This window comes from Emys orbicularis, chromosome 4 (genome assembly GCF_028017835.1).
Source record: "Emys orbicularis isolate rEmyOrb1 chromosome 4, rEmyOrb1.hap1, whole genome shotgun sequence".
NCBI lineage: Eukaryota > Metazoa > Chordata > Testudines > Emydidae > Emys > Emys orbicularis.
Window position 1 is genome coordinate 155,518,207 of NC_088686.1, and position 21,523 is coordinate 155,539,729.

At 51.9% G+C, this 21,523-nt stretch overlaps 2 protein-coding genes across 2 annotated transcripts; both read right to left on the reverse strand.

Moving 5' to 3' along the window:
- Positions 1 to 2,496: 2,496 nt before the first annotated feature.
- On the reverse strand, positions 2,497 to 4,137 carry LOC135877961 (zinc finger protein 629-like). Its single transcript, XM_065403483.1, has 2 exons — positions 4,059 to 4,137; positions 2,497 to 3,494 (listed from the first exon to the last, which is right to left on the reverse strand). Exons 1-2 carry the CDS (start codon positions 4,135 to 4,137, stop codon positions 2,497 to 2,499), a joined length of 1,077 nt encoding a protein of 358 aa, XP_065259555.1.
- Positions 4,138 to 7,752: 3,615 nt separating this feature from the next.
- Positions 7,753 to 21,116, reverse strand: LOC135877962 (zinc finger protein 75A-like). Its single transcript, XM_065403484.1, has 6 exons — positions 21,086 to 21,116; positions 20,574 to 20,752; positions 20,187 to 20,189; positions 9,737 to 9,863; positions 9,060 to 9,164; positions 7,753 to 8,474 (listed from the first exon to the last, which is right to left on the reverse strand). The coding sequence occupies exons 1-6, from the start codon at positions 21,114 to 21,116 to the stop codon at positions 7,753 to 7,755; spliced, it is 1,167 nt and encodes a 388-aa protein (XP_065259556.1).
- Between the last annotated feature and the right edge of the window lie 407 nt (positions 21,117 to 21,523).

The following is a 21,523-nucleotide window of genomic DNA, read 5'->3' on the forward strand; positions in this document are numbered from 1 at the left end:
TTCCCCGAAGATAACTCAGACAAAGGGCCCCAACATTTCAGGCAAGACGCAGATGGCCCTAGACAACACAGACACTCCAGGAGGATTGAGTCACCCAGTCAGAGCCCATAAGGAAAGTGAGATCAGCTTTTGAAATGGGATTTCTTGGACCTCCCTTCTAAAGCTGGGTCTGAAGGGGACTGTGCATTAATGATTCCTGCAGAGCAAGGGGCGAAGGGGGAAATTAACTGACTTGAGGCACTGCATTTCCCCCTACTCCAAGAAGCATTTAGACCTCTCTTTAGTAGGGCCCTACCAAATTCATGGTCCATTCCTGCAAATTTCATGGCCATAGCGTTTTTTAAATCTTGACTGTCACCGTTTCAGATATTTAAATTTTAAATTTCATGGTGCTGTAACAAAACATGAATATGTATTTGAAAATGGCAAAAGATAAACACACAAAGCCCTTAAGACTCAGCGTTTCTCAAACTGGGGGTCTCGACCCAAAAGGGGGGTGCAAGGCTATTGTAGGGGGTCACAGTATTGCCACCCTTACTTCTGCGCTGCCTTCAGAGAGCAGTGGGCTGCGTGCCGGGTGCCCAGCTCTGAAGGCAGCGCTGCCGCCAGCAGCAGCACAGAAGTAAGGGTGACAATACCATGATCCCCCACAATAGCCTTGTGCCCCCTTTTGGGTCAGGACCCCCAGTTTGAGAAATGCTGTGTACTTTTACCCTATAGAATAAGGTACTTTTACAGTATAGGGTAAAAGTAAATAATAGACCAGATTTCATGGGGGAGACCAGATTTCATGGTCCATGATGCGTTTTTCATGGCCGTGAATTTGGTAGGGCCCAGCTCTTTATATTCCACCAACTGTCCACCAAAGCATAGATCCCTTTAGGGGTTGCTTTGGCTTCTGGTTCCTTCCCCTTTCCCTCCCCCCCCCCCACGTGTTCCAAGGGAAATAAACAGAATACCTCCTTCCACCATAATCTAGCTGTTGCTGCTTCTGTATTTCCTCCTCTTTTCAATCCTCATTGTCTAATTTCCTAACCCACTTACTTATTCTCCAAGGTAAAAATACCCAGTCATCTATGGACTTTTACAAACCTGTCCAGAAATAGCCTCAAGTCTTCCAGGAAACCAGAATTGATGCTGGATTCCTCTCTAGTTAATGATGGTGTAAAGCTGGAGCGACCATCCCCACCTCCTCCACTGAAGTTAAGGGAGTTAGGGCTGGATTCTGATCTCAGAGACCTCAGTATAAGTCTAGAGGGAACCCACTGATATTAATGAAGTCAAGGCAGATTCTGATCTCACTGGCCGAGATAGGAGGGATAGCTCAGTGGTTTGAGCATTGGCCTGCTAAACCCAGGGTTGTGAGTTCAATCCTTGTGGGGGCCCTTACGGAACTGGGGTAAAAATCTGTCTGGGGATTGGTCCTGCTTTGAGCAGGGGGTTGTACTAGATGACCTCCTGAGGTCCCTTCCAACCCTGAGATTCTATGAATCTGGAATGACCCCCCCTGACATCCATGGAAGATGAGTTACAACTGGATTCTGATCTCACTGACCTTGGTGTAAATCTGAAGCAACCCCACTGATGTCAGTGGAACTATACTGATGCAAAATGGCCATGTAAGTGAGAACAGGATCAGGTTCCTGGCTTCAATCCCCCTAGAAAGAAGAACTAATGATGGAAACATTGGGGCAAATCTTCACCTGATATATATCACTAGAACTCCATTCACTGCCATGGATCTATGCCAATTCACACCATCTGAGGATCTGACTATTGTATCCAGTCCTCAAGGGGAGTATTGGTCACCCTGGAATCAAATTGCCCTGGGAGAAGAGAGTTGACTCTACTGGAGGCAATGTATCAATTCACCCAAAGTCATTAGGATGGACCTGAGTGGAGACATTGTATCACACTGACCTTGGTCTAGAGATACCACCTGCGAAGAACTGGCCCTCTTGGATACAGTTGTATCAAATCAACCAGGACAGAAGAATTGACAATGGTGGAAACATTGTACCAAGCTCTCTGAAAAGAGGAAGAGTGACTCTATTGGAGACAATGTATCAATGCACCCAAGGAAAGAGAATGGATCTCAGTGGAGACATTGCATCAAACGACCCTGGCCTACCCTCCAGGGAAGAATTGACTCTCTTGGAAACATTGAATCAAATTATTTACGGAAAGGAGAAATGACCCTGGTGGAAACATTGTATCAAATGTGCCAGGTTAAGGGGTGTGTGTGACCCCACTGGAAACACAGATGGACTCTACTGGAGACATTGTTTCAAATCCTCCAGGAGAAGAGCATTGACTCTACTGGTAACACTGTTAATCAGGCTGACCCTGGATAATACACCGTATCAAATCCTCCAAGGGACCAGCGGTGACTAGTGGCACCACCAACCCAAGCTGATCCTGGGGGCAACACTGAGTCAAGTTCCCCAGGAGGCCAAACTGGGTCCACGACTGGAGAGTTGAAAGTCTGCCCCAGGCTCACAGGATCTCCCTGGTGTGTGTGCGCCAGTGCTTGACCAGGGTGGAGCTGCGCCCAAAGTCCTTGCCGCACTGGGTGCAGTGGTAGGGTTTCTCATGGCGGTGGCTCCGCTGGTGGTCCGTGTAGTGGGAGTTCTGGGAGAAGCCGCGCCCGCAGTCGGGGCAGACGTAGGGCCTCTCGCCCGTGTGGGTGCGCTGGTGGCGGATGAGGTTGGAGCTGCGGCTGAACTTCTTCCCGCACTCGGTGCACTTGTAAGGTTTCTCGCCACGCTGGGTGCGCTGGTGCTGGAAGAGGTCGGAGCTGCGGCTGAAGCCCTTCCCGCAGTCGGGGCAGATGTAGGGCCGCTCCCCGGTGTGGATGCGCTGGTGCTTGATGAGGTCCGAGCTGCGGCTGAAGCTCTGACCGCAGTCGGGGCACTGGTAGGGGCGCTCCCCGGTGTGGGTGCGCAGGTGCTTCACCAGGTCGGAGCGCTGGCTGAATCCCTTCCCGCACTCGGTGCACGTATTGGGCCGCTCCCCCGTGTGGGTCCTCCAGTGCTGGATGAGGGTGGAGCTGCGGCTGAAGCTTTTCCCGCATTCAGTGCACTGGTAGGGGCGCTCCCCCGTGTGCACCCGCTGGTGCTGGGCCAGCAGGGAGCTCCGGGTGAAGCTCTTCCCACACTCGCTGCAGATGGTGGGGTGTGCCTCGCGGTAAGGGGGTTTCTTGGGGGTTGGGCTGGGCTGGGTGGGTGCCAATGGGGGCTTTTCCCACTGAGATTCCAGGGCTGAAGGGGTTTGTGAGCCAGGAGAGTGCTCAGAGGTTTGCCGCAGGGCTGGAACCTGGGATAAAGTCTCATCGGACAATGCCCCATCTGGGTCCTCTTCTATGGACTCATTCCCACCAGGCAGCATCCCATGTGGATCTTCTCCCATGGAAGCATCCTCATCAGGTGATGCCCCATCTGGATCTGCTCCCACAGGCCCATGCTGCTGGGAACACTGCTCATCCATCCTGCCACCTGCTGGGAGAGAGAGACTCCAGCCAGGGCTCGTTCCCTGGGGTTGCCAGGGGCCCAGTTTTCAACCAAACACCCAGTCAAAAAGGGACCCTCCCCAGCCCGGTGAAAATGAGCCAGAGAGTGAGGGTGGGGGAGAGTGAGCGACCGAGGGAAGGGGGATGAAGTGAGTGGGGTGGGGCCTCAGAGAAGGGGTGGGGCAAGGATGTTCGGGTTTGTTTGGTCAGAAAGTTGGTCTGCTCAGTTGACGAACTCCCCCCCCCGGGGCGGCAAAGGGGTTGGTCACTGAGCAGAAAACCTGAGGGGCAGGAAGTCAATTCCCTCAAACACTTCCCCAGTAGGAAGAGGACAGGCTGGTTCTGCCCCAATGGCCCAGCAGAGCCTTCAGAGAAAGGCTGGGGGAGGGGTGGGAGCTGGGAGTGACGCCTGCCGTGAGGACAGGGACCTGCTGGGGACGATACTGAGCCAGACGAGACAGAACTGGGGGGCTCCCGGCAGCTTTGCTGGGATCCCAGCTGTTCCCTTCGCTCCTGGCCACTCTCAGAACCAGTGTCACTCATTGCTCACCTTTGCGGGCACCTTTCAGGCTCTCCTGTTCCTCAGCACCCCGGAGATCCGGGACACACGGCTCTTCCTCTCCCTGCATCTCGGCGATCACGGCAGGGACGGGGAATCCGGCTGGCAGGGAAGGAAACAGATGAGTTTGTTACATCTCCCCAGAGGGCTCGGTACAGAGGCTGCTGCCTGGTTTTGAACCTGGCCTTGTTCTGTGCACACGGGCGGGGGCAGATCCAAGCTGAGGGGAAATTTCACAAGGGCCCTTCCATATAGAATCAGTTATCAGTGCCAGAATGATGGAGGAATCCTGTCTCCCAGCCCTCCCCCTGCTGTAACCCCCCAGACCCCACTCCCCTCCCAGAGCTGGGAGAGAACCCAGGAGTCCTGTCTCCAGCCCTCCCTGCTGTAACCCTCCAGACCCCACTCCCCTCCCAGAGCTGGGAGAGAACCCAGGAATCCTGGATCCCAGCCCTCCCCCTGCTGTAACCCCCCAACCCCCACTCCCCTCCCAGAGCTGGGGAGAGAACCCAGGAGTCCTGGCTCCCAGCCCCCCCAGCTCTAACACCCCAGCCCCCACTCCCCTCCCAGAGCTGGGAGAGAACCCAGGAGTCCTGGCTCCTACCCCCCCTGCTGTAACCCCCACGGACCCCATTCCCCTCCCAGAGCTGGGGAGAGAACCCAGGAATCCTGGATCCCAGCCCTCCCCCTGCTGTAACCCCCCAACCCCCACTCCCCTCCCAGAGCTGGGGAGAGAACCCAGGAGTCCTGGCTCCCAGCTCTAACCCCCCAGCCCCCACTCCCCTCCCAGAGCCGGGGAGAGAACCCAGGAGTCCTGGCTCCCAGCCCCTTTGCACAGCTGCGTGGCTGCTTTCCGCCCGTGGGGTTTGCCGCCCCCCATCCCACCCTCGGAAGGACTCAGCCCCAGCCCTGACCCTGCCCTTTGGCGGTGCTCGGGGCTATTTAAAAGCTTCATCCCTGCAGCTGAGCCGCTCTCTACCCCCTTTCCCTTCGGCAGGGGTGCGGGGCTCCGCCTGCGGGACCGCCAGCAGCCCCCGGGAAGCTAACACCCCCTCCCCCGCAGAACCCGGAGGGGCAGAAGCTCCGTCCGCTGGGGTCGGGGATGAGGATCCGCTCACCCCGCTGCCAGCAGCTGCTCAGTGGGGACAGGATGCAGTGCGCCGGGCAACCCAGTCCCCTGGAAATCTTCCCTGCCTCATCGTTCCCGCTCCTGGGCTGCCTCCCTCTGCCTGCTGCCGGGGGAAGAGCCAGGACTCCTGGGTTCTCTGCCCAGCTCTGGGAGGGGAGTGGGGTCTGGGGGGTTAGAGCAGTGGGGAGCTGGGAGCCAGGACTCCTGGGTTCTCTCCCCAGCTCTGGGAGGGAAGTGGGGTCTGGGGGTTAGAGCAGGGGGGGCTGGGAGCCAGGACTCCTGGGTTCTCTGCCCAGCTCTGGGAGGGGAGTGGGGTCTGGGGGGTTAGAGCAGTGGGGAGCTGGGAGCCAGGACTCCTGGGTTCTCTCCCCAGCTCTGGGAGGGAAGTGGGGTCTGGGGGTTAGAGCAGGGGGGGCTGGGAGCCAGGACCCCTGGGTTCTCTCGTAAAAAAATGACCTGGTTTAATAATGTCTGGGGTTATAGGAACAGGGGCAGGGAATTTTTGTTTAATGCCAGTTTTCTTTTAAATCAGAAAATGCACCTTTTATAGTTTTCTTTGCGTCTTGTGGCTGGTCCACATGGAAGATAACAGCCTTCTACAGCTGCATGCTAATACTCCCTTATCTCAAGCAGCAGAGGCCCATGCTGTGGACTTTAAGGGTATAGGATCAAATCCTGCTGATAAGTAAGCAGGGGAAGTTTTGTGAAACTTGCATTGTTTGCAACCCAGAGATCGCCCCATTATGTTAGAGCCTGGAAGTGAAATGGATTAGAAACAAAAATGAAACGTACTAGACCCGATTCATTGCCTCACCTGCTGGAAATGCAAAAAGGAAAGCATGCGGCCGGCATGAATCCCTCCTGCTCTGCACGTTGGGTTGTGTCTTATTCCTATTGCAAAGGAAATGTAAAATGCCCCCATGGGGGTGAGTGGTGGATCTGATCCATTGTGGTTTAGACTCACTTTGCCCAAATGTGCCAAAAGGTCACGGAGATTCTCTTCTAATTTAGGCCAGTTCAGCCCTGTAAGGTGTGTTTAGTGCGTGTGGAGTAATAATAGATTAATACATTTTAAGGCAAGAAAGGGCCATTAGGATCATCTTAATCTGACCTGTTAACACAGGTCAGAAAATTTCTCCTAGTAGCTCCTGCATCCATCTCATAACTGCTGGTTGAGCTAGATCTTTTGAAGAGAAATGTCCAATCTTGATTTCGAGTGATAAAAGAATCCGTCACATTCCTGGATAAACTATGGTTAATCACCTGGACTGTTAAAAATCAGAGCTTTATTTCCTGTTGGAATTCACCTCCTCTCAGCTCCCAGCCCTTCGATTGCGCTATACATTTGCCTGCTAATATTTAATGATATCAACGACTGTGTTTATTTAACAGAAATAATTCCACTGAGCTCGGTTGAAACTGTCCAAGAAAGGCAAAGGCATTTTTATCCAGAGACACTCCACCCCGAAGGATTACATCATCAGAACAGACACTCATTGGTGATCAGATCCCAAAGACAGGAAATTCATAGAGAGGGAGGTTTCTGTAGGTGCATAGAGAGGGAGCATTTTCTCCCTTCTCTGGGATGAGATGCCCTGTTCCAATGAATATGCACAAGATCGGGATGTGCCAATATTTCTCCAGGACTCTTAACTCTGGATTTCCTGGGATTATTAGTGATTAAAATAATCAGTTTGACCAAGGCATCAGTGCCTTGCAATTTTTTAACGGTGAGGGGAATTAACCAGTGGAACAATTTACCAAAGGCTGTGGTGGATTCCTCATCCCTGGCAATTTTTAAATCAAGATTGGATGCTTTTCTAAAAGATCTTCTCTAGTTCAAACAGGGATTAATTCAGGAAAGTCGTATGGCCTGTGTTATACAGGAGATCAGAGGAGATGATCTAATGGTCCCTTACAGTCTATGAACCCTTCCGTACACTTTATTCCAGTAGTGTCTAGTGATCCGAATTTTGTTCAGGGCCCTTTTTGTGCTGAAAAGGGGGGTCCCAGGTCCAAAAAGGGGTAAGATTAAAACCATCATTCAACACTAAAGAGTTGAAAGCGGTCTGGGGTTTCATGTCAAATTACTGCTGACTTCATCCCATGGCAACAACAACCAAATCTCTTTATCCTTGTATTAAAGATACACAAAAAGAAGGAAAAACAGTGAAGGCTGTGAAAAGTAAAGTCTTAAGTAAGGCTTTTATTTTTACCATCCCCCTTATTCCCTTTCCTTTGAGCTGTAGGGTTTCTTTTTAAGCATGTCTGCCAGTCTTTTAGTGGCCAAGAAGTGGTGGCAGCCCCATCCCATTATCCTTAACCAATCACAACACATTTTGCTGACTGCAGCAATAAACGCTCCCTCCCGATTCTCGGCCCTTTCAGCTCCCTGTCACGCCAGCCAGTGACGTTCCCTGGAGCTTTGCAGAACCCTTCACAGGATCCCACTGCAGCAGAGGGCCCAATCCTGGTGCTACAGAAGCTGCAGCATCGCATTGCAGCAGAAAGCTGAGGCAATATCTAACGCAGGAATGGCAGTGTCCCATCCCCGGCTCACGGTGCATCCCTGATCTCTACCACCGGGGTGGGTCCCAGGCTCAGCACTGCAACGGCCTCCTCCTCGGCGTGTCCCTGGTAGTGCCGGGTCAGCTGGTGCTTGTGGCAGGAGCTCCTCCCGCACTGGGCGCAGCGGTAGGGCCGCTCCCCTGCGGGGAGGCGCTGGTGCTGCACCAGGTTGGAGCTGAGACCGAAGCACTTCCCGCAGTCGGGGCAGCGGAAGCGGGTCTCGCCGGCGTGGGTGCGCTGGTGCTCGATCAGGTTGGAGCTCTGGCCGAAGGCCCGGCCGCAGGCAGCGCACAGGTAGGGCCGCTCGCCCGTGTGGGTGCGCAGGTGAGTCACCAAGTGCGGCTTCTGCCGGAAGCTCTTGTCGCACTCGGTGCAGCCGTAGGGCCTCCCGGAGCCCTTGCTGCGCCCAGGGGCCCTCCCGCGCTCCCTGGGCCGAAGCGGCCTTGCCACGGCCGAGGGCTCGAAGAGGATGCCCAGGAGCCGGCCGAAGCCTCGCTCCTGGCGGCCAGATGTAGCAGATCTGCCAGGCGGGGGCACCTCCTGCCCTCTAGCACCAAGGGCCCCCTGCTGGCTCCCCCAAGCCCTGCCCTGGCTAGGGTTCTGCATGGCCCACTTCCGGGCTATCCCCGGGAAGGTCTGCTGGGGGTCCAGCCTCTTGAGGCTTCCCTGGATGGGATTCTCCTGGCTCCGCCTCCAGCGCCTCTCGCCTGCTGGGAAAGGAAGAGAGATTCAGAGAGGAAGGTGTAAACAGGCAGAGCCCCATTACCGACTCCTGTGGAGCAATGCTGATTTACACCCTCCGGGGATCTGGCCCCACTGACTCCAGCAGAGCGACATTGATTTACACCCTCCGGGGATCTGGCCCCACTGATTTTAGGCCAGAAGGGGACCATAACACGATCATGGAGTCTGATGTCCTTCAGGGAACACATTGAGAAAATTTCAGAGAGTGATTCCTGAAGAGAATCCAGCCGGGACTTGTTCCCTGCGCCGGGGAGAGAGGGGTCAGTAAAGGGGTTTGTCACTGAGCAGAAAACCTGATGGGCAGGAAGCAAATCCCCCCCCCAAACCCTTCCTCAGGGCTGCCCCAAAATCCCAGCTGAGCCCTCAGAGAAAGCCTGGGGAAGGGGAGGGCTCCTGCCAGGGGTGGGATCCAGGAGAGACACCTGCTGTGAGGACAGGGACCTGCTGGGAACGATACAGAGCGAGTGGAGACAGACCTAGGGGGCTCCCGCTGCCTTGGCTGGGATCCCAGCTTTTCCCTTCACTCCCAGCCTGTGTCCCTCATTCCTCACCTGTGCGGGTGGTCTCGCTTTCCTCAGAGCCCTGGAGATCCGGGACCCTCGGCTCTTCCCCTGGCTCCATCCAGGAGATCGCGGCCGGGTCGGGGACGGGGAATCCTGCTCGGGGGAAGGAAACAGGCGAGATGGGGCTCGGTGAAATCTCCCCTAAGGGCTTGGTGCAGAGAACGCGCCCTGATTTTAATCCCAGCCCTGCTCTCTGTGGGGGGACACACGGGATCAGAGTGGAGGGGGAAAGTTCACAGGGACCCCTGTGGGCAGGTGGGCTGTGCCCCCTGTGAGGGAGTCAGGGCTCTGCATTATGCTCCATGGGGCAGGGATTGTCTCTGTTCTGGGTCTGTGCAGCGCCAAGCACAGTGGGGGCCCTGCCCATGACTGGGTTTCTTAGGCATTACCGTAATACACCTAATAAATAATGTACAGTGCCCAGCACAATGCGATCCTGGCCCTTGACTGGGGTTCCTAGGGATTACCATAATATACCTAATATATAAGGTGCTAGAGCCATATAAATAAAATACATCTTCTCAGTGGTAAGAGGTGGGGGTCTGGCAGGGGCCACACCCCCAGAAATCTATAGGGCTCAGGAAGAATCATGAGCTGAAGCCGCCCTGGGTGCATAAGCCCCCTCTCCCCCCCATCCCCAGGGAGCAGGGGCACCAGCGCCTCACCCAGCGAGATCAGAGTCTGGTAATTCTCCTGCATGACGTCCCTGTAGAGCTGCCTCTGCCCTTCGTCCAGGAGCCCCCACTCCTCCCGGGAGAAATACACGGCCACCTCCTCGAACCCCACCGGCGCCTGGTGAGTGATTACAGGACAGACAGTGAAAACAATGCTGTTCACATGCTCTCTTGTGTAACTCCCCAAATGCCACTGCAGTGACCACAGATAGTCCCCAACCTGATCTATCCCGTCCCCGCTGCCCTGAGCCAGCCGGTCCCCCTGCCCTGGGGCTGGATTGGAGCTGGCGCCCCCTAGAGGGGAAAGGCCTTGTGCCCCATTCCCCATTGCCCTGAGCTAGCCAGCCCCCCTGCCCGGGGGCCCAGAGCGGTTCTGATTGCCCAGTGGGGTTAGGGAACATTTCTAACCCCACTGCCCCACTCCATACTTATTATTAACCGGGTTTGTTACAGTAGTGCCCAAGGGCAGAGCTCAGGGACTGTTTCCTACCGGGGTTGCCATCCCCTCGGCTGTCTGGTTCTCCTGCTGGGGGTGTGTATGTGTGTGGGGGGGGTCCTTCTCCCCTCCTCACTCTCTCTGCGGATCTCGCTCTTCCTCTCCGCTCCCTTCCTCTGCATCTGCTCCCCAGCGGTGACACACTGGGGGCCCAGCCCGCCTCTGTCCTTTGAGGGCAGCCCTAGGACCCTGTGTCCCACAGCAGGGCAGACTAGATGAGCACAGCGCTCCCTCCCTTCTGGCCTCTCCCCTGAGGACCCAGGAGTCCGGGCAATCAGCACCGTTATAAACACCATCCCTGGGAAAACATCCCAGCCGCTGCTGGTTCCTGGCGCAGACTGGCTCCGGTTCCAGCCTCCCTGCGCCGCCCAGCTCCGTGCCCCGGGCCCCCCCGCACCCGGAGCCAGCCGCGGCGTGGGGGCAGGGAGCTGGGGGGGCTGCGCTGCTGGGCTAGCCGGGCTGGAGCCTCGGGAGGAACCCGGGTGCCCAGAGGAAGGATTTCCCGGGGACACCCAGCCTAGAGGCTCCCGCGTTGGAGCCGCAGATAGGATCCCATCATCCCGGTGAGTCATTAGCCCAATGCCCTGCCCCCCTTAGCAGCCTCCGGGCGGGGGGGAGCAGGGAATCAGGACTCCTGGGTTCTATCCCTGTGTTGGGGGCTGTAGTGGGTTACAGCAGAGGCTGGGAGTCAGCTCTGGGTGGGGAGGGGCTGGAGGTGTAAAGGGTTAGAGCAGAGGCTGGGGATCAGGATTCCTGGCTTTTAGTCCCTTTGTTCCCTGCCAGGGGCACTGCCTCTCTCTCCCCAGAAATCTCACTGCCTCCAGGGGACCCCGTGAACTTTCCCCCCTGCTTGGATCCAACATCCCTCCACTACAGAGAACAGCCTGGGGTTAAAATCAGGGCACGGTCTCTGTACCAAGCCCTCAGGGGAGATTTCACCAAGCGCCCTCTCCCTCGCCTGTTTCCTTCCCCACCAGCAGGATTCCCTGACTGGCCCGTGATCTCCCGGATGGAGCCAGGGAAAGAGCCGAGGGTCCCGGATCTCCAGGGCTCCCAGGAAAGGGAGATCCCCAGAGGTGCCCACCCAGGTGAAGAATAAGCAGCACTGGCTCGGAGTGAAGGGGAAAGCTGGGGTCCCAGCCAAGCCACCGGGAGCCCCCCAGGTCTGTCTCATCTCATTCAGTCTCATCCCCAGCAGGTCCCTGTCCTCATAGCAGGTGTCACTCCTGGATCTCCCAGTTCTACGCTGTTGGGTCTGATGGCCTTTGCTCATCTGTCCTTGAAATTATTGTGCAGTGACACTTTTATCAACAGAGGCTGGAGGGATGTGTCTGCAGCCTTAACAAAGTTCTGTCAGACATTTATTTTTCAGGACCACGGTCTTAGCTGGGGTAAATCCACTGTAACAACACTCATGGATCATGGGTCACTCACTCTAGCACCTTTGGAGCTCACAGCCTGAGATAGTAGATAATGTTTTCACCTCTCAGCTCACTACCTGAGCAAAAACATTTTAGCTCACAGGTTCATAAACCTTTTACTTCACCCAGCCACTAGGGGGTGATAAAGACCTGCACTGTTTAGTCATGGTGGATGACACCCACAGCAGATGTTCTTCTATCCCTTAATTTCATCTTTAGGCTGCACTGCGAATGGAAGGTCTGAAGGTGAAATCAATGGACAGAAGTGAGCTTCCCATTACAGTTGATTGGGAATTGTTTTGACATTTCCCCCCCCCCAAAAACCACCAAATCCTCAAAACCGAAACTATTTGCAGGCAAGGGTGGGTTTTAATAAACTTCCCCACTAGGAGAGAGCCTAGAACGTCTTGAAAAAGTCCCCCTTTGACATTTTTTAAGCAAAAAGCTTTGGGTTTTTTTGGTTCCAAATGACTTCACGGAATTTAATGTATACTAAAAAACCTAAAATAAAAAAGGAAAAATAAGGTCCAAGTTGAAACAAAACGTTTCAAAATGATTTTGAAACCTGAACACATTTATTTTTCAGTTTGTCGATTTGCAAACATCTTTGAGATTTCAATTTTTTGTCCCTATTCAGGACAGGAAAGTTTTGCAAAATCTTGAACATTTTGGCTGGACAGAAAAACCATTTTCCACTCAGTCCGACTTCTGATAGCACATACCCAGAATGCTTTCTAAGGACTTCTCATTGACGGACATGGCTATTGCATGTGCCTGAGTTTTTACTTTCTTTTTGTGTCTGTTTTTGCTAGCATGAATCAGTGTTTTGTATTGACATGATTACTACTAAAATATGCATTTTTTAAAAAAAGAGGAGCGAGGTCTTTTTTTTTTCCACTGTGAAAATTTTTACTAGGGCTCCATTTCAACCAGGGAAGTCATTAAAGGTTATAATAAAACTTAGTGAAGTGTTCCTGAATCATCTATGAGATAGATTGATGAGTGCGTATGGGGATGGATGGATAGCTAGCTAGCTAGATCTGGGTTCTAGAATCTGTCTATCCATCCCTGTACACATCCATCCATCCCTGTACACATCTAATCTATCTATCTATCTTCATCTCTAGATCCTCATTTGCTGATCCAGCTAATGCAGTAGTTCTCAAACTTTTTTTACTGGTGACCCCTTTCACATAGCAAACCTCTGAGTGCGACCCCCCCTTATAAATTAAAAACACTTTTTTATATATTCAACACCATTATAAATGCTGGATGCAAAGCGGGGTTTGGGGTGGAGGCTTACAACTCGCAACCCCCCATGTAATAACCTCGTGACCCCCTGAGGGGTCCCGACCCCCAGTTTGATTACCCCTGAGCTAATGTATCCAATCTGTCTAATACAGATAAATCTGAATGCTAGGATCTATCTTTCTATCTATCCCTTTACACACCCACCTATCTACAGATGGAAAGTGATATATAAGAGCTGGGTATTCTTTTTCTCTCGCTCTCTCGCTCTCTCCCTCCCATATGCACAGGAACGGCTCCAGGGTTTTTGCCACCCTAGGCGGCAGCGCTCCTCCTCTGAGCATTTGGCGGCGGGGGTCCTTCCGCTCTGCGTCTTCGGGGCACTTCGGCGGCGGATCCCGGAGCGAGTGAAGGACCCGCCGCCGAATTTCCGCCAAAGACTCGGAGCGGAAGGACCCCCCGCTGCCAAATTTCCGCCGAGGACGGCAAAATGCCGCCCCCCAAATCCTGCCGCCCTAGGTGACCGCCTAGGGTCGCCTAGTGGAAGCGCCGGCCCTGCATATGCACACACCTCTCTCTCTCTCTCCCTCTCTAAGACTTTCCTCACTGTGGTCTCCGAACACCTCATTAGCCCAGTATTTTGAGATTTAAACACCCCCTCTCTCCCCGGCACAGGAAACGAGCCCTGGCTGGATTCTCTCTCTCTCTCACAGCAGGTGCTGGGATGGAGGAGGAGAATCGGCAGCAGGAAGGGCCAGTGGGAGCAGAGCTGCATGAGACATCCCAGAGCTCTGAGCAGGGAGACCCCCCGGGGGAGAGACATGCTCAGCAGGGGCCAGGCTCCTGGAAAAACAAGCCAGGCGAAAAACCCTACACGTGCCCCTCCTGTGGGAAGAGCTTTAGCTGGCGCTCCCACCTGGCCATCCACCAGTGCACCCACACGGACGAGCGCCCTTACCGATGCACTGAGTACAGGAAGAGCTTCGGCCAGAGCCACCGCGCTGATCCAGCACCAAGGCATCCACACATTCCAGGTGCTATTTGGGATTTAATCGGTAGAGATGGCAATGTCATCTGGGTCCCTCTCTGTGGCCTGGCCTGGTCAGGACATCTTTCAGGATCAGGACGACGAAGGTCCAGGGTACGAGGAGACGGTGGGGGTGGCATCTATCACGGCGAAGCTCCTCCTTTGCCTTCTCTTGTCTTGACATCAGCCAGTGTCATGGTAGGCAGCTTTTCCAAAACTCTTTTCTCCTTAAGGACCCCAGAAGGAGACTGATGGATGGAGCAGCCCATCTTCTCATTGTTTTGCCCACCAATTAGGCCTAATTTCTGAGATACCAATTTGGTCCATTGATTTCCGGTCCCTCATGCCTCTTTCTTACCAGACATGATCATAACACAGTTCTTGAGTTATATCAACAGGCCTTTCTGTGTTTGGACTAACTCAGCCTTTCCACCTCTCTTTTGTACCTTTTCCCCTCCGCATTTGTCGTTATGGGTTATTCTGACCTTTTATAAACTGTCACTTGCTTTTTACAGGTGAGCTCACAATTAGGGTACATTTACAGGCCCAGTTATCACCACAGGAATTAATCATTGGACCAACTTATCAAGGACCATGGTGGATTCGCCATCACTAGCAATTTTTAAATCGAGACTGGATATGTCATTCTAAAAGGTCGGCTCGGGTCCAAACAGGAATTAATTCAGAAACGATCTCTGGCCTCTGTTATGCAGGAGGTCAGACCAGATGATCACAATGGTCCCTTCTGGCCTTGGAATCAATATTAGCACAGGACTAACCTAGGTTGTAACCCGGGTTGTGGCCCAACACTCCTTCCATCCGCACACACTCCCTCTCACCCGAGTTCAGTGGTGCTTCCAACCCAGGCTGGATGGCCCAGCTGGGAGTATGGCTTGAAGCCCTGGTGAAGCTTTCACTGAGGCTGGTCACTGGCCCACTTTGCAGTAAGGACACAGGCTACACCCACCGAGTGCTGATAGTCCTCCAGTGCCTTCCCACAACTCCCTCGTGTGCGCGGAAGCACAGACAAGTTCTCCCATGATGCACTGGGAAAGAATCCTAGAGTGTCTCAGCTTAGTGCAGCACAAAGCACCATGAGACATGCCCCCCAAAAGTCCGAGTCACATGCATGGAGGAAGGCAGCACCAGAGAGGATGCAGTAACTCGGGCAGGGCTTTGCAGTGTGGAGTGAATCCCTGTGCACCCCAGAGGCGGTCACATCTCAGTGCTGGGCGAGGGGCCTCGGTGTGTACACTGCTTTGTGCTCCATGGAGCTGGAAGGCAGTAGGGAAGGAGCCAGGCTTAGCGTTAGAGCTGAGCTCTCTGGGTGGATTTGCCTTTTGGGGAAGCATCAAGGGGAGGCACTGAAGACTGAGATGGATAAAATCACACCACTGATAAAGCAGATCTCCGCCTGGCTGGAAAGAGCCAGCTGTCCCCATTCAAACTGGTTTTCCCCGTCACAGATCCGCAGGATCGGTGCTATGGTCCCTGCTTTAGAACAGTCTCTGGGAGGATCCCTTCAGTGAGCCAGACACCCAGTGGTCTCACTCTTCCTCCAAGCTAAGCCATGTGGCTTCACCGCCTCCTTAGGCTGGTGCTCTGGGCCTTCAGCTCTCCTGCTTCACACCATCAGCTCTGTTCAGTAGGGTGACCAGATGTCCCAATTTTATAGGGACAGTCCCGATTTTTGGGTCTTTTTCTTATATAGGCTCCTATTACCCCCCACCCCCTGTCCCGATTTTTCACACTTGCTGTCTGGGTTTATTAGTCAGCTGGAACATGGCATAGGAAGTCCGTGGTTAGAAGAGAGAAGTGAAAGTTAAAGCATAGGCAACTCTGGGTAGGCAGAGCTCAGCCAAGCTGTATTGACCCCCATTGTTCAAATTCTGTCTGTCCCTGCATCTGATCTCCTTTGTTAGACTCCCAAGATGTGCCCCCGACTTCTTCCCGCAGCCCACACTTAACTTCCACCTCACCCCTCACATCCTCTGTTCCCGAGCTGGGGAGATGCGGCTCAGACCCCTGCTGAGAGGTGGGGAAGTCCATATCTCTCTGGGTCTTTGGTAGCCAGGTTTCAATGTCCCAGGGATTGGATCTGCCATTGTCTTCTCATGAGCCGCATTCATGTGGAACCTAAGGCCCCAGCCAGTGAGGCACCATTCACACCTGGGTCTGAGCCTATCCCAAGAGCAAACAGTCACTTTTCACCCACTAGGTAACAATGCAGAGGATAGGGGAAACTGAGGCACACATAGGCGTCATAAAATCATTACAAATATTCCCACTTTTTCACATACCCCTTCGCCAGTGGCAAACCTGGTATCTGAGAGCCCCCTACAGGCCTTGAAGATACGGGAGGTGAAAAATGGCTGGGATTTCATTCAAGTAAAGACCCTGTCCTCTGTTCAGATTAAAGTATGTGGGGGCTGGGAGCCAGCACTCCTGGGTTCTATCCCCACCTCTGGGACAAGAATGGGGTCTAGTGGGTTAGAGCAGGGAGAAGGGACTGGGAGTCAGGACTCCTAGGTTCTATACCCACCTCTGGGAAGGGACTGGGGTCTAGCGAATTAGAGCAGGTGGGGCTGGGAGCCAGGACTCCTGGGTTCTGTTCCCAGCTCTGGGAGGGGAGTGGGATCTAGTCGGTTAGAGCAGGGGGTGGCTGGGTCTCCTGGCCCTAGGGAACTGGAGTCTATAAAATTTGAATCCTCTTCACATGCCGACAAGCTGCACTGTGTGTTCGCGTCACTGGTGAGGCAAGCTGTCCTGAGGTCATTGCCCTGTGGAAAACAATTGCTGTCTGTCAAAAGAGCTAAGTATTAATATTTGCCTTTCCCTCTCCCCCCAGGGGGGCTGTGACCTGTACCTCAGAGGGGGAAGCCCCTAAGTAAATGTACGCTGTCTGTAACGATGCTCCTGTGTGAGCTGGTGGTGAGGGTTCCACTCAAGGCCTCTGTAGCTAAAAGCGTGGGCCCCTGCAGCCTGAGCGTCTTTACAGCAGCAGACTGCTAAAGGAGGAAAGAGACTCATCCGATTGGCCTGGGTTACATGTAAACCCATATGTCCTTCCCTGCAGGAATGGGAACAGGCCCGGTAAGAAGAGGGACATAAGACAGATGCTGTTAATGTAATGACTAGTAGAGGAAAGGGCATAAATGCCCCCCAAGCCCCAAAGGAGAGGTGGGGTTCTTTCCTTTGCCATGTCAAAAGGCGCTGGTGTCTGCCCTCAGGTGAGTCTTGGGTCCAAAGACCATCCCAGACCTAGTGGGCGTGCCAGGCACTCCCAAGCAACGGAAGGAGCCATTAAACTTCTTTGTGGAGTGGAGCGAGTGGCAAACAATGGAGACTACTGCCCAAGGCACGGGGTCAGAGGTCAGCTGCGTTTGCTGGAGGAGTCCCCTGACTACAATTAGGAGATGGGTTGCTGGCTGTGTGGGCTGGGGTCAGAAAGCCAGAAGACGGAGATACAGCTGGGGGTTATAGTGGATCACAAAGTGAATATGAATCAACCATGGGATGCTATTGTGGGAAAGGCAGTTGCCATTCTGGGGTGTATTAACAGGAGCGTTGTATGTAAGACACGGGAGGTCATTGTGCTGCTCTACTCGGCACTGGGGAGGCCTCAGCTGGGGTACCGTGTCCAGTTCTGGATGTTGCACTTTAAGAAGGACATGGACAAATTGAAGCGAATCCAGAAGAGAGAAACCAAAATGAGAAAAGGTTTAGAAAACCTGATCTTGTCCAGTGTCTGATTATTTTTATAATTATACATAATGCTTGACTGCTAAAATAGATGCTCACAATCTTCTGTGCAGTAATGCTCTCACACACTGAACACTCTGTCTGAGCAAAAGAGATAGTACCAGAATTTTTATGCAAGCTTTTTAGAGTTAATTTGTTTGTGGTAGCAAGTCAACTTTTTGTTAAATATTTGCAAGCACAAACTTTAATGGCCAATGCTGTTTTTAAACATAGCACAAAAGGAAATCACGTAAAAATTGAAGCAAAATGTAGTTGAAATGCAGTGTGATGGGATGTACTGCGCACACTGGCCCTGAGAGGGTAAATTACGTCCAATGAACCGATAGGCGGCACCTGGAGGAGGAGCCAGGAAGCAGGGAATTGGTTGGAAAGAGGCTCAGCTGCAGGGGTCTGTACTAGTCAGGAAGCTGGCAACCAAAAAGGCTGTGGGGAAGCAGGCTGCAGTCACTCCCTGGGAGACGGGGTGTGTGTTGGGACTATAGAGGGTAGTCCACAGTCACTCCCTGGGAGGAGGGAGTTGGGAGACTGGCAAACCCACAGAGGGAAGCCGGGAAGGTAGTAGATGGCTCAGGGGAAAAGCAGCAAGGAATAGGAGTGCAGACCTTAGCTGCTGATTAGCGGGACCCTGAGCTGGAGCCTGGAGTAGAGGGTGGGCCTGGGTTCCCCTACCAGCCATGGGGATGTGGCACACACCAGGCAAGGGACAGTGGACGGCCTGAGACTATTTGTGTGGAAAGATTTTGTTACACCCTCTGGAAGGGGGAACCATGTAGTGGCTTGGCTGGCAGGCCGCGTCACAAAGAGGAAGCTGGGTTTCCTGGAGCGAGAGGGTTCTGCAGGGTGAGAGGACTACGGGAGAGAGGGTGCAAAGCCGAGGCAGAGCTAATCCCCAGAGTGACCAGGAGGAGGTGCCACCTACGGCGAGTGCACCCCCATGACATTCAGGTTGATGTAAACACTTTGAGGGTATTAAACTCTTATGGTGCTTGGGAGTCAAAGGTAGAAACCTGTTGAAATTGCTTGGTTACCTTTAACATTTTGCAACACAACCAGATATAATATATATTTTTAGACATGTTTGCGATAACATTTCTATAACTATATTTTAATATTTAATAAAGGTGCAAACAAGTTTATAAAAACCCCAAAATGAAAATTATATTTTGTTAATACTTTTGCATTAATGTTGAGGTTTTACTCCTATGTTTTACCCCTTTAATTAATAACGATAAAACTTTTTGTTTGCAACTGCATTATTTACTGAGACAGAAATATATGTACATATATTTATAACTGAGGCCTTTTTGAACTTTGCAAAAAAAATTAATTGGTATTATGGTTATAACCCAACCATAAAATAGTGTGGTGCCACTTGTATAAAATGTATTTTTAATAGAATTAGGAGTATAAAATTGGCTTTTGTTGCAACAAAATAAAAACAAAAATTAGTTACTTGACACAACAACATAGGACGACATACAGGATAAACTCACAGTTAAAGAGGAATAGTGCCAGAATTGCATTTATAACTATACAAGATGAGTATTCAGAGCTTAAAGTCATTAAGGCAATGCATTTTGGAAAACAAGTGAACAAAGGAATTAAACACTAAACTAGGCAAGTTATTATCTTTTTATCTAAAACTTTTATTAAGCATTGATAAATATCCCTATTCAGTTATTGGCCCACTTTGTTGTTAAACTGAAGTCTGTTTTCATGACTTTATATTAGTTTTATCTTAAGAATACTACTCTGTAGAAATAAGGAAAATGCATGTTCCTATATTAGTTAGTGGCTAGGATTAGAAGCAAAGTGAACATTTCTGTTGCTTGGCATGTAATAGCTATAACTATTAAAACAGAGGGCAGAAGCCAGGAGAAAGGAAGGGAGACGAGCCAAGAGAGAGTAATTAACTCTGTGAAGTCATTTTGAAGTTCAGACAGCAGCAAGAAGTTTCGCAAACTGAGAAAGGACATCAAGGAAAAATGTTCCCTGTATGTAAGATTATATTATTAGCCCTGAGCAGGGCCGGCTCCAGGGTTTAAGCCGCCCCAAGCAGCCAAAAAAAAAAAAAAAAGCCTCGATCGCGATCGACCCTCCGCCGAATTGCTGCCAAATAGCTGGACGTGCCGCCCCACTCCGCAGTGGCCACCCCAAGCACCTGCTTGCTAAGCTGGTGCCTGGAGCTGACCTTGGCTCTGAGCATGGAGTGGGGTCCTCGATGTTACTCATAAGGAAAGACCAGAGGCTCCGTTCGGTGATGAAGGCACCTCAGCCAGGTTTATTGTCGACGAAGCACGATCCTAGTGCCCTGGATCCGTGCTTACAGGAACACTAACACATGTATCCCTAACACAATGATACCAGCTCAGCCAGCGCTCCAGGATGCTTCCCCCTTGGCTGGACAAAGATGCCCCTCCTATGACTTCCCCCTTTTTACATTGATACAAACAAGTTACAGATTATGCTCCTGATGTCGCTAGTTACCACCTGCGGAGATAAAGGAAGAGGGAGGCATGCGTCAGGCCCCTAATTGGGCCCTGGGTGATAGCTACTTCCCACCACTCAACACAGATGTAATGAGGTTGAGTAGTGCCCATATAAAAAAAAAATTAAAACTACTGATTATTCCTCAAAAAAGGTTTTTAATGACTTTCAACTATAAAGGCAACACAGTCAAAATAAGAAAAGCAAAAATAAAGACCAGCACTGAATAAGGATTAATATAAATGGTAAGTTATACTGAAGACAAGCACAAGTACATGTAAAGTTATTATTCATTAGCTATTTACTACTATCTTAACACTATAGTACTGGTACAACTTGAGATCAATTCTGCTCGAGCAACCAGACTTCTTTACTCCATAACCTTACCTGGCATTCGTCTGAAAATACGTTACCCTTCAGTCGGCCGTTTTTCGAACTGGCCAGGTACAGATGGTTGCAAAGTGCCCGTCCATGCAGTTCGGGGGTGTGCGTCAGGTTTCCATTATGACCAAAACACACACACAGTCCAATGCCTTCATACTTTTTATCTGATCTGTCGGTCGTGTCTAAAGAGGCCAGCCAAATCTTTAATGTGGTTAGCATTGTAGCTTTAACCGTATAATTTATGCTTACTTATCTCCTTGTGTCCAATTGTTTTAAATGTGGGTTAGACAAGCTGTGCCCAGGGGCACAACTTATCTCGCTTTATAGGAGTTAGAATGGGTTATCTGGTTGCAGCGTGTTTTTACCACAAGTCTTAGTTTATACTTCTGCAAAGCGTGCCCTTTTTACCCTTTCAAAGCGGAAGTTTGAGGCCTAACATTGACAATACCTTTGTTCATTTTAAGCTTGGCAATACTTTTGCTCAGAGATTAATCACACCACCCTTCTCCTTGTACCTGCTAGTTCAAACAAAACATCCTCATCCATCGTCCTATCATCCCATCCTTATCTTATGAGGGGTCGGTGTGTTCCTGGGCCATCTCTTGAGTGTGTTTACATAGTTACTTGAGTTCTCCTACCATCCTCTCTGGTCAGGCATGTGCTTACTTGGTTAGCAAATACCTAATGTGGTGTTATTTTGCCAAGGCCAGGCCTACTCTGGTTCCCAGCCTTTGGTTCACACTGTTAGTTATGCCTAGGGTTCCAGCAAGGCCGACAGCAGTCACACCTCAGCTCTGGGTTGGAAGTAGAGTGGATTGTGAGATTTAGATTTTCATAGAATCACAGAAATGTAGGGCTGGACACGATCTTGAGAGGTCATGCAGCTCAGCCCCTTGCGCTGAGGCAGGACCAAGTAAATGTAGAGCATCCCTGATAGGTGTTTGTCCAACCTG